General features: G+C 32.2%; 1 protein-coding gene and 1 long non-coding RNA gene across 2 annotated transcripts in view; one reads left to right on the top strand and one right to left on the bottom strand.

Moving 5' to 3' along the window:
- The window catches only part of LOC132745432 (uncharacterized), a 56,277-nt gene that overhangs the window by 9,413 nt on the left and 23,992 nt on the right, over positions 1 to 22,872 (top strand). Inside the window, exon 4 of the mRNA XM_060734346.1 lies at positions 17,630 to 18,044. Coding sequence (XP_060590329.1) covers positions 17,630 to 18,044 — 415 coding nt within the window. The remainder of the gene's footprint in view (positions 1 to 17,629; positions 18,045 to 22,872) is intronic.
- LOC132745431 (uncharacterized) lies at positions 933 to 7,287 on the bottom strand. The gene is made up of 3 exons (XR_009627839.1): positions 4,467 to 7,287; positions 3,489 to 3,616; positions 933 to 1,024 (listed from the first exon to the last, which is right to left on the bottom strand). It is a non-coding gene; the product is annotated as an uncharacterized LOC132745431 (long non-coding RNA).

Raw genomic sequence — 22,872 nt, forward strand, 5'->3', positions numbered from 1 at the left:
ATATAATTAAATTCATACAAGATACAAGATACAAGAAACTTTATTTTAAGTCGGTTTACATATTACAAGAAACATTAGCTAATAAGCTATTTACCGACAATAACAAAGGCATAAAACATATTTACTAACATATAACAGTTCTGAAAATAAAAACATTTAAAACTATTAGCAGCTTTAAGCATGAAACAAGAGTATCAAGGTTAAGAAGAACTTTACAATAAGATGGTATATTAAGGCATAGATTGATGACTTGCACAGTACATATTATATTAAAGGTAATAACAGTTTCTAAAAGTAATAAATGACTGTAGTCTAGAAATTTAAGAATGTTACATATAGCAATGTGAAATAAATAAAAATAATAATAAAATATAAAAAATTAATAAATAGTAATAGTTATAAGTTAACATCTACAATTTATAAATACATAATTGAAGGTTTCCTAAAAAATATATAAATAAATAAATAGATAAATTAAACTTACTTATAAAAGTGCATAAAAATTTATGATAGAACTAATACAGCATAAAAAGAAACAAGATAAAGCACATACAGGGTAACAAACAAAGTTAACTAAAATTAAGTTGCATGCACAGCCTAATGGAATGGGGAATAAGGAGTTTTAATATGAACAAAGCATACAAATCATACAACAAAGATTCAACTAGCATAAAATAAAGGGGTTAAGAAAAATTAACACACAACATATAATCAAAGCATCATAGCAAACTAAAATGGGATGCACAAAAGCAAAGTAAACAAACAAAACATGTAGTCTAAGCATTTTACATAAATTAAAACTAAGCAAAATAACAAACACATAGCAAATTTACAAGCACATAGCACATTTACAGCTTGGGCCACTCCAGACCTGGATCAGTCTCCCAAACTCTTTGTAGTTTTCCACCTTGCGGATGTCATTAGGGAGACTGTTCCATATCTGGGCACCCTCAAACCGAAAAGAATTCTTACCGTATGTTACTGTACTGTTTTGACCCTTGGGACATTTACACTTTTTTGATACCTAAAAGAATAATTGGAATTTTTAAATTTTATTAAATCATTTATATATGGTGGTGATTTTCCGTACAGGTATTTAAACACTTCTTTGGCTATTATTTTAATTCTTGACAAATGTAAAGTAGGCATATTTACCTTTTTAATAATGTGTCATATGAAGAATTAAAATCATTAAATACTATTTTTAGAGCTCTATGCTGGAGTTTTTCAACTTTTTTTGTGTTTGTTTTAGAGCAAAAATGCATGCCAGACAAGGGGACAGTAGTTAAAATTAGATATTATAAAAGATTTGTAAGTAAGAAGAAGACATTCTGAATTAAAAAATTTCCTAATTCTTAAGAGCACATTTAATTGATTGGCAGCTTTTTTATACATTCTGGTGACCTGTATATCAAAGTTAAGTAAAAAGTCGATGTCTACCCCTAGCAGTTTAACACAATCTTCACATTTTATTGTAACATTATCAATTTGAAATTCTTTTAAGTGTTCATTTGTAATTTTCCAAACAGCTTTGGCTTGAAACTTGTCAGGGTTAGCTTGCATTTTATTAATGTTAAACCAGTTAATAAGTATTTTACTTTCATTTTCTAATGTGTTTTTCAATATTTCTATTTTAGAGTTAGAGAAGGCTAGAGTATTGTCATCTGCATAATTGTAGAGGGTGGATTTATCTATAAAGTAAAAAATATCATTCATGAAGATGTTGAAGATTAAAGGTCCAAGAATAGAGCCTTGTGGTACCCCCTTAATTGTTTCAAGCCAAGTGCTATGATACTCTCCTATTTTAACTGTTTGTTTCCTGTTTGAAAGATAGTTTGAAACTAGAGAACATGCATTTTCAGACAACCCATATGCCTCTAGCTTTTGGACTGTAAGATCATGCGGTAGACAGTCAAAAGCCTTGGACAGGTCCACTAGGATTGCTGCCACATGCTCATTTCTGTCTAACGCCATCTTCCAGTCCTCAACTAGACGCAAAAGAGTTGTCTGACATCCGTAGCCTGGTCTGAAAGCGGCTAGATAATTATGAAATATATTTTCAAAATGGTTGCTTAATTGTTCATTTATAATTTTCTCAAATATTTTTGACATTGATGGTAATATACTAACAGACCTATAATTTTTTCATAATAAAAGGATCATCTTTCTTAAAAACTGGAGTGACTTGAGCCATTTTTAAACTGTTTGGAAATAAATTTGTGTTGATCATATTATTAACTATCTTGGATATAGGTTTACAAATTATATTTGCTGAGCATTTCAGTATTTTGGGTGGTATATTGTCATATCCTGTTGCTTTCTTTAGGTTTACTGATTTTAGATGTTTTTCAATTGACTCTGATGTTACAGTAGAAAAATTGAACGTTTGTACATTGTTATTGTTTTGTTTAATTAATTTAATACTAGGATGTTCATCTTGAGTAATAGTCTGATTATTTATCCCAATATTTTTGGTTATATTTACATAAAAGTAATTTAACATATCACACACTTTAGTTTGATCGGCTATCAGTGACTCATTTTCCTTAAGAATAATGTTACTTAAATTTTTCAAAATGGATTACTGACTTAAAAAAGGTTTGATTGTTGGCCAAAAATCTTTAGACTTTGGGCCCCCGCTACATCTTTCCATGAAATAGGTGGTAATAGATTCACGTTTTATTTTTGTTTTGAAGTTCCTGAGTTTTCTATACTTTTCCCAATTATTTTTTGTTTTATATTTCAGATATGTGTTATGTGCCTGTCTTGTTTGGTAGATTATTTTTCTGTATTTAGAGTTCATATAAGGTGGTGAAGACTTTTTAGTATATTTTTGTTTTATAGGTGCATGTTCGTCTAAAATTTCAGAGTTCATATAAGGTGGTGAAGACTTTTTAGTATATTTTTGTTTTATAGGTGCATGTTCGTCTAAAATTTCATTAAAAAGTTTATTATATGCCCAGTAAGTGTCATCAACATTATCAAAAGTAAATGCTACTTGGAACGGTACTTTCTCTAGTTCAGTGTTAAAAACATTTTCATCAAAATTTTTGTAACTCCTAAAAGGTATTCTCTTTTTAGATACAGTATTAATCTGTTCTTTAAGAGTTGTAAATATCATACTATGGCAGTCACTTATGCTGCTACTGAAAACTGATGAATTACATAGCAAAGAGGAGGAGTTTGTTAAAATTACATCAATAAGGGTTGGGTTGTCTATATTCTTAAAACATGTTGGTTTGTCAATTAGATTTACCAAGTTGAAATTATCCATGATGTTTGTAAGGAGTTTACTTTTGGTAGGATTTAGCATATCATTGTTTAAGTCCCCAGTTGTAATAACATGGTCAAATTTAATGAATAATTTGTCTAATGTTTCAGATAGCCTTGATTCAAAAGATGGTCAGACATTGAAGGTGGTCTATATATAAAAATAATTCCCCATTTTCTTTTTAACAAATTCAATTAAAAACATAAATTTTCCAGACCTTGATTTTCTAAATCTGTACGGCGTTTAATAGGTAAATCAGCCCGTATTAGTGTCAGCAAGCCTCCACCATGGGCATCTCTATCACATCTCTGTAACTTGTATCCATCAACTGAGAACAGGTTATCACTGAAAGAATGATCAATTTGGTTTCAGAAATACAGAAAATATCAACAAGATTATTATCAAAAATGGGTCTAATTTCCTGAAATTTATATCTTATACTATTAATATTTAGATGACCAATTATCGGTCTTTTCCTATTTAAGTTTTTAAGGTTTTTAACATCAAAAATGTCATACAGGTGTTCACTATCACAGGCACTATTATTAAGTATATCACTGTTTTCTAAAATTTCTTCCGTTGTTTCATCATTAAAATCATTCAAAGAATCTATAGTTTCCTGAGTGGTAACTCACTATACAGATTTTCATATGTGGTGTTTATAATTGATTTACTATTAGAAGAAGTGTGATCTTCCCAATTTTCCTCCTCATCGCTCGATGGGGTAAAACTGTCATTTATTTGTCTATAGTCATATGACTCAAGTTTAGATGACAGATCAGGAGTACATGTAGGATGTGTAGTTGATTCCTTAGATAATTCTAATAATTCAGGTATACATGGTATAAGTGGCACTTTAAGACACAGAGTACATATATAAGGGTCCGGGTTATTCTGCAATAATACATAATCTTTTGGAGATATATCAGCACATTTTATATGTAGCTATTTATCACAAGTCTCACAGAGGACTGCCAACAGCTCGTGAGCACAGCTCGCAGGGGTGTTTTATCGGTCCAGGATTTATGGCAATATCTCCACACAATAGGAGGAGGGACAGTCTGTAGAACCCTCTAAAGTGCATATAGCGTAGGTTTCGTCTCATACGTATACAGTGAAAATATAATGTTGACTGTATTGATATTTCATTTTCACTCGTTTGCATAACTATATCTCTATAGAGTTGATCTCTTACCATCTGGTTTGAAATAGTAGCTGGATTTGTAATATAAACGGGATCAAGTTCCCATCCTGTTGTTAATGTTTCTTTGACAACACAGTAAATATTCGTTTCTTCGCCGCATACACACAATAACAACGTAAAAATTATAACTCTTATGGGCGCAGTCATATTTGTTTACAAAGTTATGTAGACGCATATACGATGACATCAAGCCTCTTGCGACATAGATTTTGGTACGGGTAAGTTAAAAAGTTGCAAATTGGAGATTCTTGTCTTATTTTGTTGGTTAAAATTTGAATAAAAATAAGATCAATTAAAATAGAACAGTTCATAAGTAGTAGTTGATCTGTATATTGCTATTCGACGTGTTTTATTGATATTATTTTTCTCTTCAAAGTTCCCACGTCTTCAGCTCACGCATTCGCATATGGTGCTTTCTTAGACACGTTTGATAGAAAACCATAATGACATCGACTAATAATTTAAAAATACAACCAAAATAAGACAGATCACGGGGACGAACGTGAACTGGTGGTCTTGTTGGTTTAAGCGTGAAGCAAATGGTATGGTTGCAAAAAGTCGGCTTTCTTGTAAATAGTGAAAGTGTTTGCAATTTAATCCTAATTTATATTAAATGTAATCCATGCTAGTAACCAAGTTCTGGATATTTTCGCAGCACATCTAGATCAACGACAGTGACACTAAGAGGTCGTAGGAAAATGCTTGACCGGAGCATTATTTTAAATTTTAATAAAAGTTGGCACAATTGTTTCTTTGTTGAATACTGCAAGTCACCCATACGATATCTTGTCTCCTTTTGTAAAATTTGTCTTGTTACAGCTTATCTGTAATGTGCAGGCTCATAAACCTGACCCCTTTCAAAATTCTATTTTATTTATTTTCGGCCATTATTTCTAGTTTATGACATTTGGGGGGTCTTGAATCGATGGATTATATAAAAAAATGTCAATCATGACTTGGTATTGCCAGCATAGTTTTGCTTATGGTCACCAGAAATGATAACATGTAAATTAAAGAAATAAGCTTTCAAAGAAAACGCTAAAATAGGTAGAACTGAAAATGTTGCAGACTCGGGTTTATTGAACATATTCGTTGACTTCGTCCACGTCTCTTGCACCGGTTTTACAATATTAAACATAAACCATGCCATGGTAAAAGTTAGAATTTTGTCCGGAGTATATCTCTTAAATGCATAGAAGAATTCAGTTGTTACTGGACACAAGTACATATTATCAAGAAAAACATAAAAATTGAAACATTATACAGCTGTGTAGGTCAAGGTACACATTTATAGGTTAGTGGAAAACATTTATTTGCAGTGAATCTTTTTACCTATATATAAAGATTGCTATACTTTGCAAAAATATTCAATATTGTAAAGCATCTTGTTAAGCAAAAACGCAATATCCCTCTTGGTCAAGGTGACATGCAGAGGTCCAAGGTAAAGTAATGAAATTGTGAGAATTATATAAACGTGAACTGAAGGTGAATTTTTTAAAAAGAAAATTTTCACAAGTATTTTCGATTGTCGTATTTGGTGGCAAAATGATGCTCTCATTTTATCTAATTTTTAATTGTTTTATGATACAAAACCTCGCTATGATATGTTGTATTTTCCAAGTGATTAAAATAAATCTAAAATAAAGACGTGAAGGACTCATCATTCAAGAACTATTACCTGTATTTCAAGAGATGACATTTAAACGACTGGCAAAGCGGGTTTATCTTAACATTTATCGAGTGTAAAGTTGCCATTGTAAAATAACAGCCTCAAGAATTGTAATGCCAAATGGTACATGACAACAGTAAACTGTGCTTATAGCGAACCCACTGCGACATTCAAAATCTGTTCCTTATATGCGGATTTCCTTTTAAGCATACAGCAATCAGTTTCTTATATCAGGAAACTTTATAGCAAAATAGTCATTTATTACGAATTGATAACTATCGCCCTACATCTTTAGTTGTATTTAATTACAAATATAAATTGATTAAATAAAGGTAAACATGAAAAGAAAATGTTTATTAGCTCACCAGAGCCGAAGGCTCAGTGTGATCTATTAGTATCAAAGAGTATACTCCGGCGTCCGTCGTCGTCGTCATGCGTCAACAATCGTCTTCTTCTTTGAAACTGCTGTGCAGATTAAACTGCTGTGCAGATTTACTTCAAATGTGGTCTGTAGAATCCTTGTGACAGTCACACTTGATATTCCTCATGTCATTTCAATTGGCCCCTTTTAGGGGTCAACAGTGCTAAAAATAGAAAAAACCTTTAAACATCTTCTACTACAGAACTAATTGATGGATGATCACCAAACTTTGTCTGTAGCATACTTGGGTAGTTTTTTTTTTATCAAGTTTGCTCATTATTAATTTGATTGCCCCTTTTAGGGGTCTCTAGGGCTAAAAATAGAAAAAACCTTAAAACATCTTCTTCTACAGAACTAATGGATGGATGATCACCAAACTTTGTCTGTATTATTCTTGGGTAGTCTTTTATTAAGTTTGCTCATATTAATTTGATTGGCCCCTTTAAGGTGTCTCTAAGGCTAAATATAGAAAACCCTTTAAACGTCTTCTTCTACAGAACTAATTGATGGATGATCACCAAACTTTGTCTGTAGCATTCTTGGGTAGTCTTATATCAAGTTTGCTCATATTATTGTGACTGGCCTCTTTATGGGGCAGCTAAAGCTAAATATAGAAATACTTTTAAACGTCTATTTCTACAGAACTAATTAATGGATGATCACCAAGCTTTGTCTGTAGCATTCTTGGGTAGTCTTTTATCAAATTTGCTCATATTAATTTGATTTGCCCCTTTAAGGGGTCTCTAGAGCTAAAAATGAAAAAAAAAAAAAAACCTTTAAACGTCTTCTTATTTAGAACTAATAGATGAATGATCACCAAATTTTGTCTGTAGCATTCTTGGTAGTGTTTTATCAAGTTTGATCATGTTAATTTGATTGGCCCCTTTTATGGGCCGCTAATGCTAAAAATAAAAATATCTTTAAATGTCTATTTCTACAGAACTAATTGATGGATGATCACCAAACTTTGTAGCATTCTTTTATCAAATGTGCTCATATTAATTTGATTGGCTCAAATTTAATATTAGAAAGTATTTCCAATGGATAATTTCCAACACTGAAAAGCAGTTGTTTCTGGTGAGCGATTCAGGGCCATCATGGCCCTCATGTATTATCTATTCAAGACAGTTATAGTATCCACAAACAGTGAAATTAATTATTAGCGTGAGAAAGTAGAACTTGGTATTTCAATAAAAACTGGCTTTGAAAAGACCGAATAATTTCATTTACAACTGTTAACAGTTATTCCTGTTACATTTAATGTCTTGTAAACTTTTAAAAACGTATTTTATTCTACATGTTCATTAGACTCAAAATATGCCCACAATGATTCGATAGCGTCTGCTTTGGATACCAAGGGCGGATCAGACATTAGGAAAAAAAAAACAAACAACAAAAACAAAAAACGAGAGCATTGGAAAATCCTTAGCTATTTCACTTTTAAAAATTATTCTTATTCCCTTTCACTACTTCACGAATTCACGAATATTGTCGAATTTTATCTCGAGACCCAGTGCCTTTCGTTTTCTTTCCATATTTTAAAATAAGCAAAATTTCGATTTTAACTTACTTTTATACGGAATATCCTCTTTTATATTTAAATGGTGAGTTGTACTTAACTTCAATTCAATCAATCATATATTGAATAAAGAAGGGCAAAGTCCGTACCTATAATAATTTTTCCTTATACCGGAACATTCGCTATAATCGTGTTCTCTGTAAATAAAGTTCACTGAATTTGTTTTAGCTAAACGCTTTTATCAAGTAAGTAATCGTATCAAATCATATAACCGTATTTCTATATATTAAATAAAGAAGGAAAAAAAGGACCAAAATAATAATTATTCCATATAATTGAAAATTCGCTATAACCATGTTCGCTATAAGTGAAGTTTATTATTTTGTTTTAGCTAAACGCTTCTATGAGCCTAGAAATCATATCAAATTATAGAGGCACTTGTTACTATGGATACATGTTGATTTTTCTATGGTTTCATTATGTTTTGCTTCGTTTCACGGAAACCTATGTCAGAATGTACGATAGATGTTTCGTAACATTTCAAATATAGTGCGCCGCATAATAACGATTTACAGCCAGTATTTTGAGCTCTTCTCTGGTCTAACATTGTCTATACAGTCAATATTGTATTGCCTACATACATGCAAATACATACACACACAATATAACAATAGGGCTTGGCAACAAATTCTACCAACATTACATTAAGCCCTTCCCAGTTGAGAAATTAACAAAACAAAATATGTGTTTAATGAATGTTGAAATAAAATTGTTTAAATACATACAAAATTCATAATTTTAGTGGTTTTGGTTTATGGCATTTTTTACGACATTTTTTATGTGTTAATGATTAACTTAAAATAATAATTGATGTATTTAGAACAGATACGGCCACCGTCTTCGATCCACGTCCCGCGATGCTCCCAACAAGTATTTACAGGGCTTAAATGAGAACATTTTATTTGAAATAACATAGGCAACATTAATATGTACTAAAACGAGATGTTAGTTTGATGAATTTCTGTACAGCAGGGAAAATATTAAGTTTGTTATCATATCGTAGATTTTCACGACCAAACAGAAATGCATTAGCGTTTATCGGATGATATAATCTAGGATCGCGAGACCAAAGTTAACTGTTGATCTGGGAATCTTTTGCAGTGTAAAAATGATAATCAACGTTTTGATAATAGTACCACATTTAGAATCCTTTCTGTGATAATTTCTTAACAATAAATAATCATTTAAATTACTACAGTAGTTTCTTTAACTTGCATTAAAACTGACAAATATCTTTGGTCATAGAGCAAGTATTTTGGACTTACTTGAACTTTAAATTTCTGTTTTAATTTAAATGTAAAGATATATTAAGAGATCAAGAATTTCTTATTTCTGGTTCATGATTATTCCATATTTGAAAAAAGACGGTAAGAACGATACATTAAACAGTTGTGTGCACCTAGCCAAAGTTGTGTAATTGTTATTATTTCTTAAAGAATATCGCGTTTTTTCTGATTTTGCTATGTATTTGGGTAAAAGGTCATTTCTAGTTATGTATACACCGATGAGATGTTGTATTTTGCGACGTTCGGAAAGAAAAAAACAAACAATTTCTTTAATTAAACGTTCTATAGAAACCGATCTTGTCAACCCGTCACAATTCGAGCCTCTTCATATTGTAGCTGTTCAATCGATTGCTTATCATAGCGGTACAACCATTCCAAACTACAAACACGTATTCTAATATAGGACGCATATAGGCCGAATGTATGATAAGTAATCTGACATGAAGTTTACCTTTTTTAATTAGAACTTTAAAGCTTGCATAGAGATGACGGTCTTTAACTGTATATACAGAGGCTGATCCCGGCTGAAAAACTTTAACTGCTCCCCCCAAAGAAATAAGACGATTGACGTGGTCTTTTGCATGAGATCTTCACATGAAAGTTCCCATACCTCGGTGCTCGGATACTATCAAGAATCAAAGTCGAGTGTGGAACGGAGCATTTGCTCTACTTGTGCACTACTCTTTATATTATTTCTTCACGAAGGAAACCGAAATGCGACAGAAAATATGCCGAAAGAAAAATAGGAGAGCTTCATGTCAGTCTGATCACTGAACAACATTGAAGACTCAACTGTTGTTTTTTCCTGCTGACGAAACGACACACGAATGAACAAACAAGAAAACAATCTTCGTTGTTTCGGGTATTCATGTTTTCTTGCTGAAGTATCTTGATAAACCCGAATTATGGTCTTTCAGGGGTTACTTTCACACTGTTGAGACAAAGGTTCATCATAGCTCCACGGCGTCAACGTTTGGTCTATTGCAGATCTTGACGGAGTGTGATAAACATATCAGTTCGGGATACAAACGTAACCAAGGTTGAGGAGTCCATCAGAACGCATCAGATTTGAAAGCATCCCTAGTAGAACGCGACAGTGTCCTTAGTGTGCCTTTAAGGATACACTTCTTTAAACGGCTTGTTTTGAATACCGTCATTCTTGGCACAATCTAACAAAATTTTGTTCTTCACAGTTTTTATTTTGGAAATATTGGATATGATTTGGAAGACATTGCAGGCAAAATTCACGTTTATGCCAAATGTCGTTGCTACCGTAAACGCAGCGTAAATGGAGCATAAGGATTTTTATCCTCGTAAGTTCGAATCCCTTCAGGAACTATGTATTATTTACTTGAACAAACAAATTAACACTCATTGTTCGGTACGTTTTAGTTCCAATAATCCGAGAATTTGTCTTTAAACTTATAACCTTATAGCTTATTACACAAGCGATATATTCAGCAAGATTGTTGGATAATTCAAATACTATTACCCAACTTCCAGACTTTAATCTTAAAACAAATCCAAGACTAGAAGACTTTGTGAACAAGATGTATTAACAATTTCAGTTAAATAAAGATTCTGGACCAGTCAAATTAAGCCAAACAAAAATTATTGAAAAAAAAAAAAAAAAAAAAAAAAAAAAAAAACAACAACTTCAGAAGCTTTGTGTTCCACTATGTATACTTTTTAATCATTCCTTATAAGTAGGTTACTATTCTACTAGTTAAAAACTTGCACATGTTTATGCCTTTTTTTAAAAAGGGTAATAAAGACGAATTATCAAAAAAATAAACCCATTCCATTAATAAGCCTTTGTTGGTTAAGTAATGGAACGCATTATATCTAAACATTTGTACAATTATCTCCATAAAAATTCTTTAATACATCAAAACCAATCCGGGTTTTTGTCAGGTTTTTCTAGAGAATAGAAACTTATTGATACATGTATAACAAGAGTTGCATAGCATTTGACAGCAAAGAATCTATTTGTATCCTTTAATGTGACATTTAAAAGCATTCGATAGAGTTGGTTTGTTCAGGTCAAAGCAATATGGCATACAAGTGAAACTAAATACATGGTTAAAATACTAATTAAATAACGTTTCACAAAAAGAGTTCATCTTTTCGATATTTTCTTTCTTTCCTCAAGGCTCTGTACTTAGACTATTATTATTATTATTAATGTATATCAATGACATGGCAGACGCACTCTTGAGTATTACTAGACTTTTGGCAGACGACAGTTCTGATTCTGTACCCACTAAAAATGAACAAAATAAACGCTGAACAAGGATCTGGCGACGGCAACAAGATAACCTTAGCAATGGTTAGTTAATTTCAATCCAGAAAAACGAAGCAAAGTTTTGTTGAGCCTTTTTAAATATGATCAAATCAAAATTATTTTTGATAATATACGACTCCATTTTGTCAAACATCATAAACATATGTGGGTCATATTTAGTCATTTAGTAAATACGGATCTTGGCATCAGCATATATTTAACTCAGTATCTGAAGCCTCTAAAACTCTCGGTTCCATAAAAATGTTAAAAGTCAAAATTGAAAGAGAATCACTTAATAATATATCAGCCGCGTCACGACAAAGCCAACATAATGGGTTTGCGACCAGCAAGGATCCAGACTAGCCTGCGCATCCGCGCAGTCTGATCAAGATCCATGCTGTTCGCTTGCAAACCCTATAACAAGTAGTGAAACTGATAGCGAACAGCATGGATCCTGATCAGACCTATTATGTTGTTTTGTCGTGACACGGCTCATATATATATATATATATATATATATATATATATATATATATATATATATATATAATATATATATATATATATATACATGTATATATATATATATATATATATATATATATATATATATATATATATATATATATATATTTACGTTCTCATTTAGAATACACATCTTTAGTCTGGGATATCTGCACACAAAAGAAAGAAACATTAGAAACAAGCAATTATCATAGTATTGCAAGCAATCTATAAGTCCCCTACCGGTTAGAACCCCAGCAACATTCTGATGGGCCATTGGCCATTCAATTTTACCAGTGAATGAATTACATGAATGAATTTAAATTTTTTGTGTTCTAAGTTTGTCTATATCACAGTAATGTGTTAAGTTTCCCTGCCTAGTAAGGAAATTATGTTTAAACAACCTTGTCATTTTATTACAATGTGGGATTTTAAAGTAAATCCTATAAGGAATGAAGAAGTTGGAGTAAAAAATACCAATTTCTCGAAAAAAGTTCAAGGGGGACATACTTCTGGAAATAGACTTGCTAGAGTATTTAACCTTCTCAAAAATGTTGAGAGATAATAAGAAACATATATATGAAGTTTGGAGTAGATACATTAGGAAATAAAGAAGCCAACATTTTTTTCATAAAAATTCTAAGTTCAAGGGAGGTTATACTGATAATTTTTGTGCTAGAGTTGTAAACCTTGTCACATATGATGTGGTTGATGACCAGAAACTTATATTTAAAGTTTGAAGTAAACACCTTAATTAATAAAGAACTTATAGTGAAAAAGCTGAAAATTAAATCAGAAATCTTGAAATTCAGGCTATTTGTTGTCATAGCAACCAGAATTTTCAACATAGGAAGAAAAGAAAAAGACGTGCATGATCTCCAGACTGCAATCTACTTATATTTAAGTTTCATAAAAATATTTTCAACACTTTTGGAGTAAACACTGCATCCAGTTTATGTGTTAAACTTGCCATATTTTCAGACTATTTGTTGCCATAGCAACCAGAATTTTTAACATAGGAAGAAAAGAAAAAGATGTGCATAATTTCCAGACTGCCGTCTACCCATATTTCAAGTTTTATAAAAGATATTTTTAGTACTTTTGGAGTTCAGACTGGATCCAGTTTATGTGTTAAATTTTCCATATTTTCAGACAAAGGAACAAAGGAAAAAGACGTGCATATTCTCCATACTGCCATCTATCCATTTATCAAGTTTCATAAAAATGTTTTTTGTACTTTTTGTGTTATCGGGGGATCCAGTTTTGTGGACGGACGGACTGACGGACTGACAGACAGACAGAAGGACATACGGACGGAGGGTAAACCTAAAATCCCATTCGGTTAAACCGGTCGTTACAAGATCAGCATCTTAACAGAAATAGATTTAGTCCCGCTTTGGACACAAATTCCAAATTTAGTTTTAGTTTATAAAGGCAAAAATAATAAATTTAATATACATTAATCACCAATACCATTAAAACAAACATTAAGAAAATGTTTTAATCCCCTTAGTCCCTTCATATTTCGTAACAGGTGAACGATTCTCTACTGTGCATCATACTTGTTCAAGAAACAATTACAGTAACCTTAATTCGAAGTTATATGATAATCACATTGTTTTACATGTGGAGTGCACATTGAATATTCAGAATACTTTTTTTTAAGTGCAAGGTCTTTTCTTCAACAGGGTTTTATACGGTGAAAATTTATTTACTTATTTATTAATTAGCTCACAAGAACCGATGGATTAGGGTGAGCTATTAGTATTAGGGGTCAAGGGAGCTAAATATTATATTAACCTTTAGATACTAAAGAACTTGTTACAGCCAATAATAGCCAAAAAAAATGAAAATTTCAATAATTTGACCTTCAAAGTCAAGGACATTTATGAGTGAAGGTCAATGTCTGGTAAGTTATTTTTAAGGGATATCCTTGAAGATTATTATGTTCAAGTTTGAAGACAATCCATTCAAAAATAACAAAGTTACAGCCAATAACAGCATGAACAAGCAAAAATTGGACTTTTAACCTTGAAGGTCAAGGTCATTTATTATGGATGAAGGTCAAGGTTAGTGTGGTCTACTGAAAGGTCTTGTCCCAAGGGTTGTTGTGGCCAAGTATGAAGACAATACACCAAGAAATAAAAAAGTTATGATCCAGGTACAAGTTTGCGGACGGGAACGGCAACGGCAACGGCAATGGCAACGGCAACGGCAACGCCGGCCTGACTATAACAATACCTCTACTTTTTTTTTCAAAAAAAAAAACAAAACAAAAACGAGCTAATTATAGTTTAATGAAAGGGAAACAACACATGTTGGAATGTCTTTCATACATGTGAATAACCTGTTTGCTGATGAAATTATTTGAGGTCATGACCTCTGGCAAGAGAAATCATATTTATGAAATAACTTGAGCACTTTATAAGGACTTAGTATCAAGCTTTATTTGGTTTCATTCATATTCACATAATTACATCACTACATGTCTATTTTTATTAACGCGGTTCTATGACACACTATGATGAAAGAAGGCTTCTATGACAAGATTTTGATATAGTATCAACGTTTGTTCTTCTATGAAAATTAACACACACAATTTTTAAGAAATGCAGCATATTCATAGGATGACAAATAAAGCTTGACACTTAATATATTAGTATTTATCCATAGCTGTTCTACAGAAATTAGAACCATTCTCCTGTCACTATCATTGCCTTTCTGTAGAACTGCATGAAAGAAAACTAACATATACATAATGATTAACAACACCCTGTCACTAATGATGATTTCAAATTGTAAATGTTTTCAGAAATAGGTAATACTTAATTGAAAAGACAGTGTACAGCTATGTTATACAGTAAATGCTTATTTTTTGTGAATTAAGAATGCTTTTTACATTGAATCAATCTTTGTATCTGAACAGAAAACATATCTGTACATTGTTTTTCATTTGAATGCTTAAATAAGACCCTGACCCCAAAACTCACTATGGCAAAATATATTTGTGGTACTATAATTTATTGTGTGTGCAGTCTTGTTAGCTTATAATTTAGTGTTGTGTTTGCAATCTTGTTTGCTAGGTAACAATTAATTAAAATCATCAAATAACATTTAGCTCTAGAATTCGGACTCCCATTGATTGCATCATTTGTAGGTCAGTGTACTCAGGAAAAATAGGCCTAAACAAAGATTACATTTGTTTCTTGTATCTTACAAACAGAGATGCTCTATTTTTTTATTGAATTTTGTTAAAAAATGTTTGTTTTTTGTCAATTTTTGTTGAATTGGATTCAAACTTTGAGAAAGCATATTTCAATAAAATTTGCCTGATGTTTCATGTGCATAATTGAATTTTAGTATCAGTTGAGATGTTAATTATATTTTTGAAAGATTTCACCTACTTTCTTGTTTGGTCTTTTGTATTTTTTTTTGAACAGATGTTCTACCATATAGGATGTATAAAAAGTTTTTTGTCCCAAACTGTAAACACCTGACATATTTTGCATGTGACATTCTATGTATTCGTTCACAAAAGTTATAAAGAAAAAATTGTTCCATCAAAATTAACCCTGCTGTAGTGGTCATTTATTCTGCATTTATTCTACATAGTCTCATGGGAACACACTTGCAACATAGATATTTTTAACAAATCCTACATCACTTTAGTCTCGCCCTTGTAGATAAAACCAATATAATTATTTATCATATTCATGTTTACTCGTCAGAATATGGACTTTTTTTCCATTAAATTGACTTTTATATCTTCGAATAATAACAGATACTTCAACATTCAAGTTTGCTTTTGAAGACATTCGGTTACATACATTTATAGAGTTTTCGAGCAAACATACATTTATAGAGTTTTCGAGCAATAACACAAGGTCTTTGGGTTAATCTTTAAAGTTAAATGCCAGAGAATACATAAATCACCCACTCAACCTTACACATTTGTCCACTAGTATTTAATAAATATTCATATATACATGTATCAGTTCTAAATTAAGTTTATCGTTTCCTGCTAAACCGTTTGTTTATTTTATCCAATTTATAATTATTCAATCAAACATCATATAAATTTCACCATGAATATGATACAATTTTAAAATATGGTGTCCAAATGTATCCGAATAGTTACGTATTATTACTCCGCGTATTACGGTGAAGAGCATTCACTTCAATACACTATAACGAATCTATTTTCACTTTCATAGTCGTTTAAGGTAGACCATGGGTAATTGGCACCATAAGGAACTGTAAAATTGACAACATAGGACAGTTATATGTCTTCAAAGTCACCTGTATGCAAAATTTAAATAAAAATTACCGTGTGGTTTATGAGTTAGGGATATATTTCTAAACTAAGACTTTGCCATTAGAAGGGCTTATTTTCAGAAATTAGGAAACTCTAAATAATCAGTAATACGTATAATCATTATAAAAAATGTTTTTCTATTGCCCATTGTTAAGAAACAAATAATAACATTCAGGTAACAAATTACACAAGCAAAATGTTTGTTTCTAAGCAAAATGCTCTGAATATGTATAAAAATGTTACCCTACCCCACCCACTTTAAACACTAATTTTACCATTTTACAATCAAAATGCCTTATTCAAAATATTCCTAAAATTTACCATAATGAGGGGCTATTTTCAAAGTTTGCCTAAATTTTTTTAAAGGTATATTGGTTGATCATGCGAAATATAAAATACTTTTACCGTGTAGTTTTTATTTTATTAAACTTTGAAAATATCTGGTATCATAGTTACTATAAACTTTGGCATTATTTAGCAAATAAATGCATACAATTTTATATAATTTTTATATAATCAAACCCTTTTTTCTTCCATAAGGGATCATAAATAATGTTAAAAAGAAAAAAAAGAAAGAAAAAAAGTTGCCCCTTATGGGGTTTGAACCCACGCCCCTTAATTTCAATGAAGTTTGCAAGCGATTCTAGCCTATTTGCATACTCTTCAAAGTGGAGGTAATGCATTACCCATGGTCTACCTTAATTCATTGTTTAAAGCAAACTTATATATGACGTAATATTGTCATCTCATGTTAATATTTTGAGCTCGATCATCCATTCATTATGAATATTAAACAAGTGGAGGTAACATATTTCAATAGCTGAGATATAGTCGAATGATGATTAAAGTAAAAGGAGATATGCTCGCTTCTATTGTAAAATGTGATGTAACGTTTAAGACTTCAATATCAATTTGCAAGTCCAGCACATTCTTTAATATTTATCTTAGCGTAAAAGGTTTACAGTTTTTTTTAATTAAACAGTTAATAATACAACATTACCAGTTCGTATCTTGCTTGTTTTTTTAAATATATGATGTCCGAGTAATTTAACTGTCAGAAAAAATGGGATAATGAATTTTTATACCATTTCTACAGAAAGCGCCTGGAAAGCCAGAGATAGTAAATGTTGGATCTGATTCACTGACGATTGAATGGAAAGAGCCTGATGATCCTAAACAAACATATACATATCAACTCAGCTACAAAATGACAGACGTACCAAACAGCAAATGGAAGATACATACGACAGAGATAAACCAAAACATGATGAAGCTCACAAATTTAAAGTCAAACACATCATTTTGTTTTCGCGTGCGTGCTGTATTTGACGACGAGGAAGGACCCTACAGTCCGAGTAGTGATATTGTCAAAACCGTGGAATCTCCTGCTGTCAGATTGAAAGAATTTTCAGCAATTGTACAAAAAGGCACACCAGAACGGCGTTCACTACCAATTACCCAAGTTGAGAATTCTAGAAATAATGATGCAATGACACAGAAGTTTGAGTTAGGTATGTCACTTAAACGTTTTTCTTTTCATTTTCGAAGCTTTTAAGCATTTTCACATGTAATATTTTGTTCTATCCTTTAACCTGTATTAACGAAACTATCTTCGCTATTATATATGAACTTGTGGTACAGTCCATGTCAATACAAAATATATATTAAGTATCATGAAAGGTGTTTCGTATCGAAGTCATGTACACGACATGCACTGATAAATTACAAAGTTATTAAATTTAATAAAACGAGTATCAATGGATGCGGACAAATATTTTGTTGAAGCTGTTAAGTTTTATGCTGGGAATAACCATTGAAGGCCACACATGGTGAGTGTATGAATATTAAATTGTTAAACATAATTGTGTTATATTAGCGTGACTATCATTTTAGCCCAATTATTCAAAAAGATTTACGCGAGAATTAAAATTTATAAATATCCGTTGTTTTGTAGAATCCTATGCTATAGCTTTTAAATAGAAAATATTAATACCAATTTGCTAAATATCTTATCCCGAATGAATCTTCTGGTATCATCTTTTAATCATTCGTCCTCTGTAGAAATAGTTTGTATGCGTAATACCCATAGTTATTTTTTGTCCATATACATGTAACTTATTTGTATTTTATCTTGAAGAGCCTGTTTGTGCTTATCATCATGTGTACGTTGCTCAATTTCAGTTTCAGAATACCGATTACTCATTTGTTGTCTGACCCTGTTCACCAGCATTCTAAAACATCCTAGAAGTGACAAAGCGCTTTACAAAATCTCATCCTATAAAAATGTTTCGTATAAGAGGGAAATAAATGACAGAAGAACAGCCAAATATCGCCGCAAGTTTTAAAGTTAAAGGGCATGTCATTATTGCAAATATTACTTTGCATTGTTTCAATGCATTATTTACCTAACATCAACTAACGAACCGGTGATTGAAGTATTTTGCTTAACAACTTATTTTAACCCATTACTGCATGAGCATTTTGTGAAAAATGGCTGTTATCATTGAAAAGAAAAGCCTCGTGTTACAAGTTCAGATTGCTATGAAACTATAGAAGATGCTTCAATATTCATCAAACTTGGCACAAATGTTGACTGGAACATAGTGGAACATAGCCTTTGTAACGACCTTCTCAATTTGAATTTTTTTGTTTCCATGGCAACGAGGCGACATCTCAAAATTGCCAAAATTAACTATTTTGCCCAAACTTATTTCAAAGTGCTACAACTTCTCAATGGATTGAGATAGAATCAAATGTTTTTCAGCGTTTGTTACACGTTACCTCCGAATCGACCTGAGGCCAATTTTATCTTACAAAATCTTCTTGGCATCTTATAACATTTTTCGCAGTCGAAAACAAGTGTTGTGGGCCTAAATAGGACATTTTTTCACTATTTGATGCCTAAATTGGGTGTTTTGACGTAAATATGAGGTTAAGGGTTTAATTCTGCATTGTGTTCCATGTTTAATAGAATAGATATAATGTATATATCAATTCATAAATAAAAAGTATATGTAAATGTAAAATCTAAATACAAGTACTGTGCTTTTTCCTGGTTTTCATTTTTAACGTGCAGCCATTAATAATGCACATACTGTAATTTGCTAATGATTGCAAAGTATTTGAAAACAAGATTTATTGTGATTGAAACAAACATTTGTCCAGTGAGATAGGTTATGTAACAAAAGCGCGTTCCATCTGCTTAGTGGTGAAGAAATGTTATGTGATGTTGACAGGCTGATGCAAGTATTCAGTATTATTAATACGTAATATTATAGCCTGAACGCAAATCACCTCTCTTGCTACTTTGATAAACCTTTAGCAAAGTCGTTGATTCATTGATGTATTTACTTCATTGCGATAGCAATTGAAGTTTACAAAAAAGAGACCCAGAGTTGACATGTTCACTGGTTAATGTGGAAAAATACGACATGAAGCCCCAAACCCCGAAAATGCGTGCGTTTGTCAGGGGTCCTATTTACGAAACTGTATCTATGTTGTTTGTATAAAATATGTATTGCGGAACAGCGATCATTAAGAGTTATTAAAATCCACAAAGGGATTTTGAGGTATCGCCTATTTAAACAGGTTTCTAAAAAAAAAAAGAAAGAAAGAAAAGTGCCTTTTTGAGTTAAAAATTGCCCTTTTGAGCCATATTATTAAGTAGTTGATAACGGGGTTATTTAACTCCGCAATAATTATAATGATTTATTTACCTATGAAATATGGTGCTATATCAGTCTTATATACTTCATATTTGTTACAAACAAATATGAAATATACATGTGAAAGTGAGTCAAAATTCATATTTACTTTAAGGGACAACTTTCTTTTTTGTTTTTCTCGGACAGTCAGAAGCTTTAATTTTTCATTCCATTATCTAAAATTAAAATAACAATTCTTGAAATGTTTTAACACAGTTCAAGAAGGCTGCGATAACTATAAAGTGCCACTCCCGCTTTACGAATATAGTTCCATACCAAGAAAGGTTGTTTTTGTTGTTGTTTTTAGCTCACCTGAGCATGCTCAGGTGAGCTTTTAGGATCGATGATTGTCCGTCGTCCGTCGTCCGTTCACATTTAGTTGTTAACACTGTAGCGGTCGCATTTTTGCCTCAATCATCATCAAACTTAGTCAGAATGCTTATCTAGTTGATAGCTCCAATGAGTTCGAACATGGGTCATCTCGGATGAGAAACTAGGTCACAGGAGCTAAAAATAGAAAAAACCTTGTTAACACTCTAGAGGTCACATTTTTGCCTCAATCATCATCAAACTTGGTCAGGATGCTTGTCTAGGTGATAGCTCGGATGAGTTCGAACATGGGTCATCTCCGATAAAAAAGTAAGTCACCGGAGCTAAAAATAGAAAAACCTTGTTAACACTCTAGCGGTCACATTTTTGCACCAATCATCATCAAACTTGGTCAAGATGCTTGTCTAGGTGATAGCTCAAATGAGTTCGAACATGGATCATCTCGGATGAAAAAACTAGGTCACCGGAGCTAAAAATAGAAAAACCTTGTTAACACTCCAGCGGTCACATTTTTGCCTCAATCATCATCAAACTTGGTCAGGATGCTTATCTAGTTAATAGCTCGGATGAGTTTGACCATGGGTCATCTCGGATGAAAAAGTAGGTCACCGGAGCTAAAAATAGAAAAACCTTATTAACACTATAGCGGTCACATTTTTGCCGCAATCATCATCAAACTTGGTCAGGATGCTTGTCTATGTGAAAGCTGGGATGAGTTTGAACATGAGTCATCTCGGTTGAAAAAGTAGGTCACTGGAGCTAAAAATAGAAAAACCTTGTTAACACTCTAGCGGTCACATTTTTGACACAAGTGTCATCAAACTTGATCAGGATGCTTGTCTAGGTACTTGCTCGAATGAGTTCGAACATGGGTCATCTCGGATGAAAAACTAGGTCACAGAAGCTAAAAATAGAAAAACCTTGTTAACACTCTAGTGGTCACAATTTTGACTCAATTGTCATCAAACTTGGTCGGAAAACTTGTCTAGGTCATTGCTGGGATTAAATCGAACATGGGTTATCTCGGATGAAAAACTAGGTCACCGGAGCTAAAAAAAGAAAAATCTTGTTAACACTCTAGTGGCTACTGTTGTGATCCAAATATTCTGTAAATTGGTCTGAAAGTTTGTTTTGATGATTTCTAAGTCAAGTTCGAACATGGGTCATCTTGGATGAAAAACTAGGTCACACCGCCCAAATATGGAAAAACCTTGTTAACATTCTAGTGGTCACATTTTCGACTCAATTATCATCAAACTTGGTCAGGATGCTTGTGTAGGTAACTGCTCGGATGAGTTTGAAATTGCATGTGGAACTAGGTCACCGGAACTAAAAATAGAAAAATCTTGTTAACACTCTAGTTGCTACTGTTTTGATCCAAGTATCATGGAGATTGGTCTGAAAGTTTGTTTTGATGATTTCTAGGTCAAGTTTGAATATGTGTCACCTGGGTTAAAAAACTAGGTCACACTGCTCAAATATGGATAATCCTTGTTAACACTGTAGTGGTCACATTTTTGACTCACCTGTCATGAGACTTGGTCAGAATGCTTGTCTAGGTAATTGTTGAGTTTGATGTGTCAGGTGAGCGATCTAGGGCCATCATGGGCCTCTTGTTTTAAGATATTGTTTTTTATTTGTGCAAAAGATAAATAGAAAGAATGTAATTTCGTTCTTCGTGAAAAATGGATCACATTTTCATTTAACATGATGACATTCAAATATTTTCATTCGACGTTTTGGTAAATTTCTATTTTTGCTCCCAAAAAAAATAGTTGGCGTTTAATGTGATACAACTGGTCGTCCGCCCGTCCTAGGAAATTGAAATTACTTGGCAGAAATATTAACCATGATAAGACGGTGCGCCGATTGCAATGTCTGGATTCATCGGTCAAGGTCAATGCCACAGTAAGACTATGTATAAATTAAATGTTTCGTGTATGTTTTAAACCGAAAATAAGAAAATTTTTAACTGTTTGGTATACATTTAAAGAGAACTGAGACAATGTTAAGAAGTCAAAGCGCAGCTTCTCCTGAACAAACCGGCGCATTCAAAATCTTTGTATGGATACTAGTTTATTAGTATGTTATTTTCCTTTATTTCTTGAACTTTAATACTTGTTGTACGTTTGCAAGGTGAGGTATATGGATGGGGCTATGTTCGGCGTCCGTCGTCGTGCATCAAGCGTCGTCAACAATTGGGTTGTTAACACTCTAGCAGTCATAGTTTTTATTGGATCATACTCAAACTTTGTCAAAATGTTTTTCTCAATGACATACAGGATAAATTCGAATATGGTTCATC

Source organism: Ruditapes philippinarum, unplaced genomic scaffold (assembly GCF_026571515.1).
Source record: "Ruditapes philippinarum isolate M1 unplaced genomic scaffold, ASM2657151v2 ctg2641_1_1_1_1, whole genome shotgun sequence".
NCBI lineage: Eukaryota > Metazoa > Mollusca > Bivalvia > Venerida > Veneridae > Ruditapes > Ruditapes philippinarum.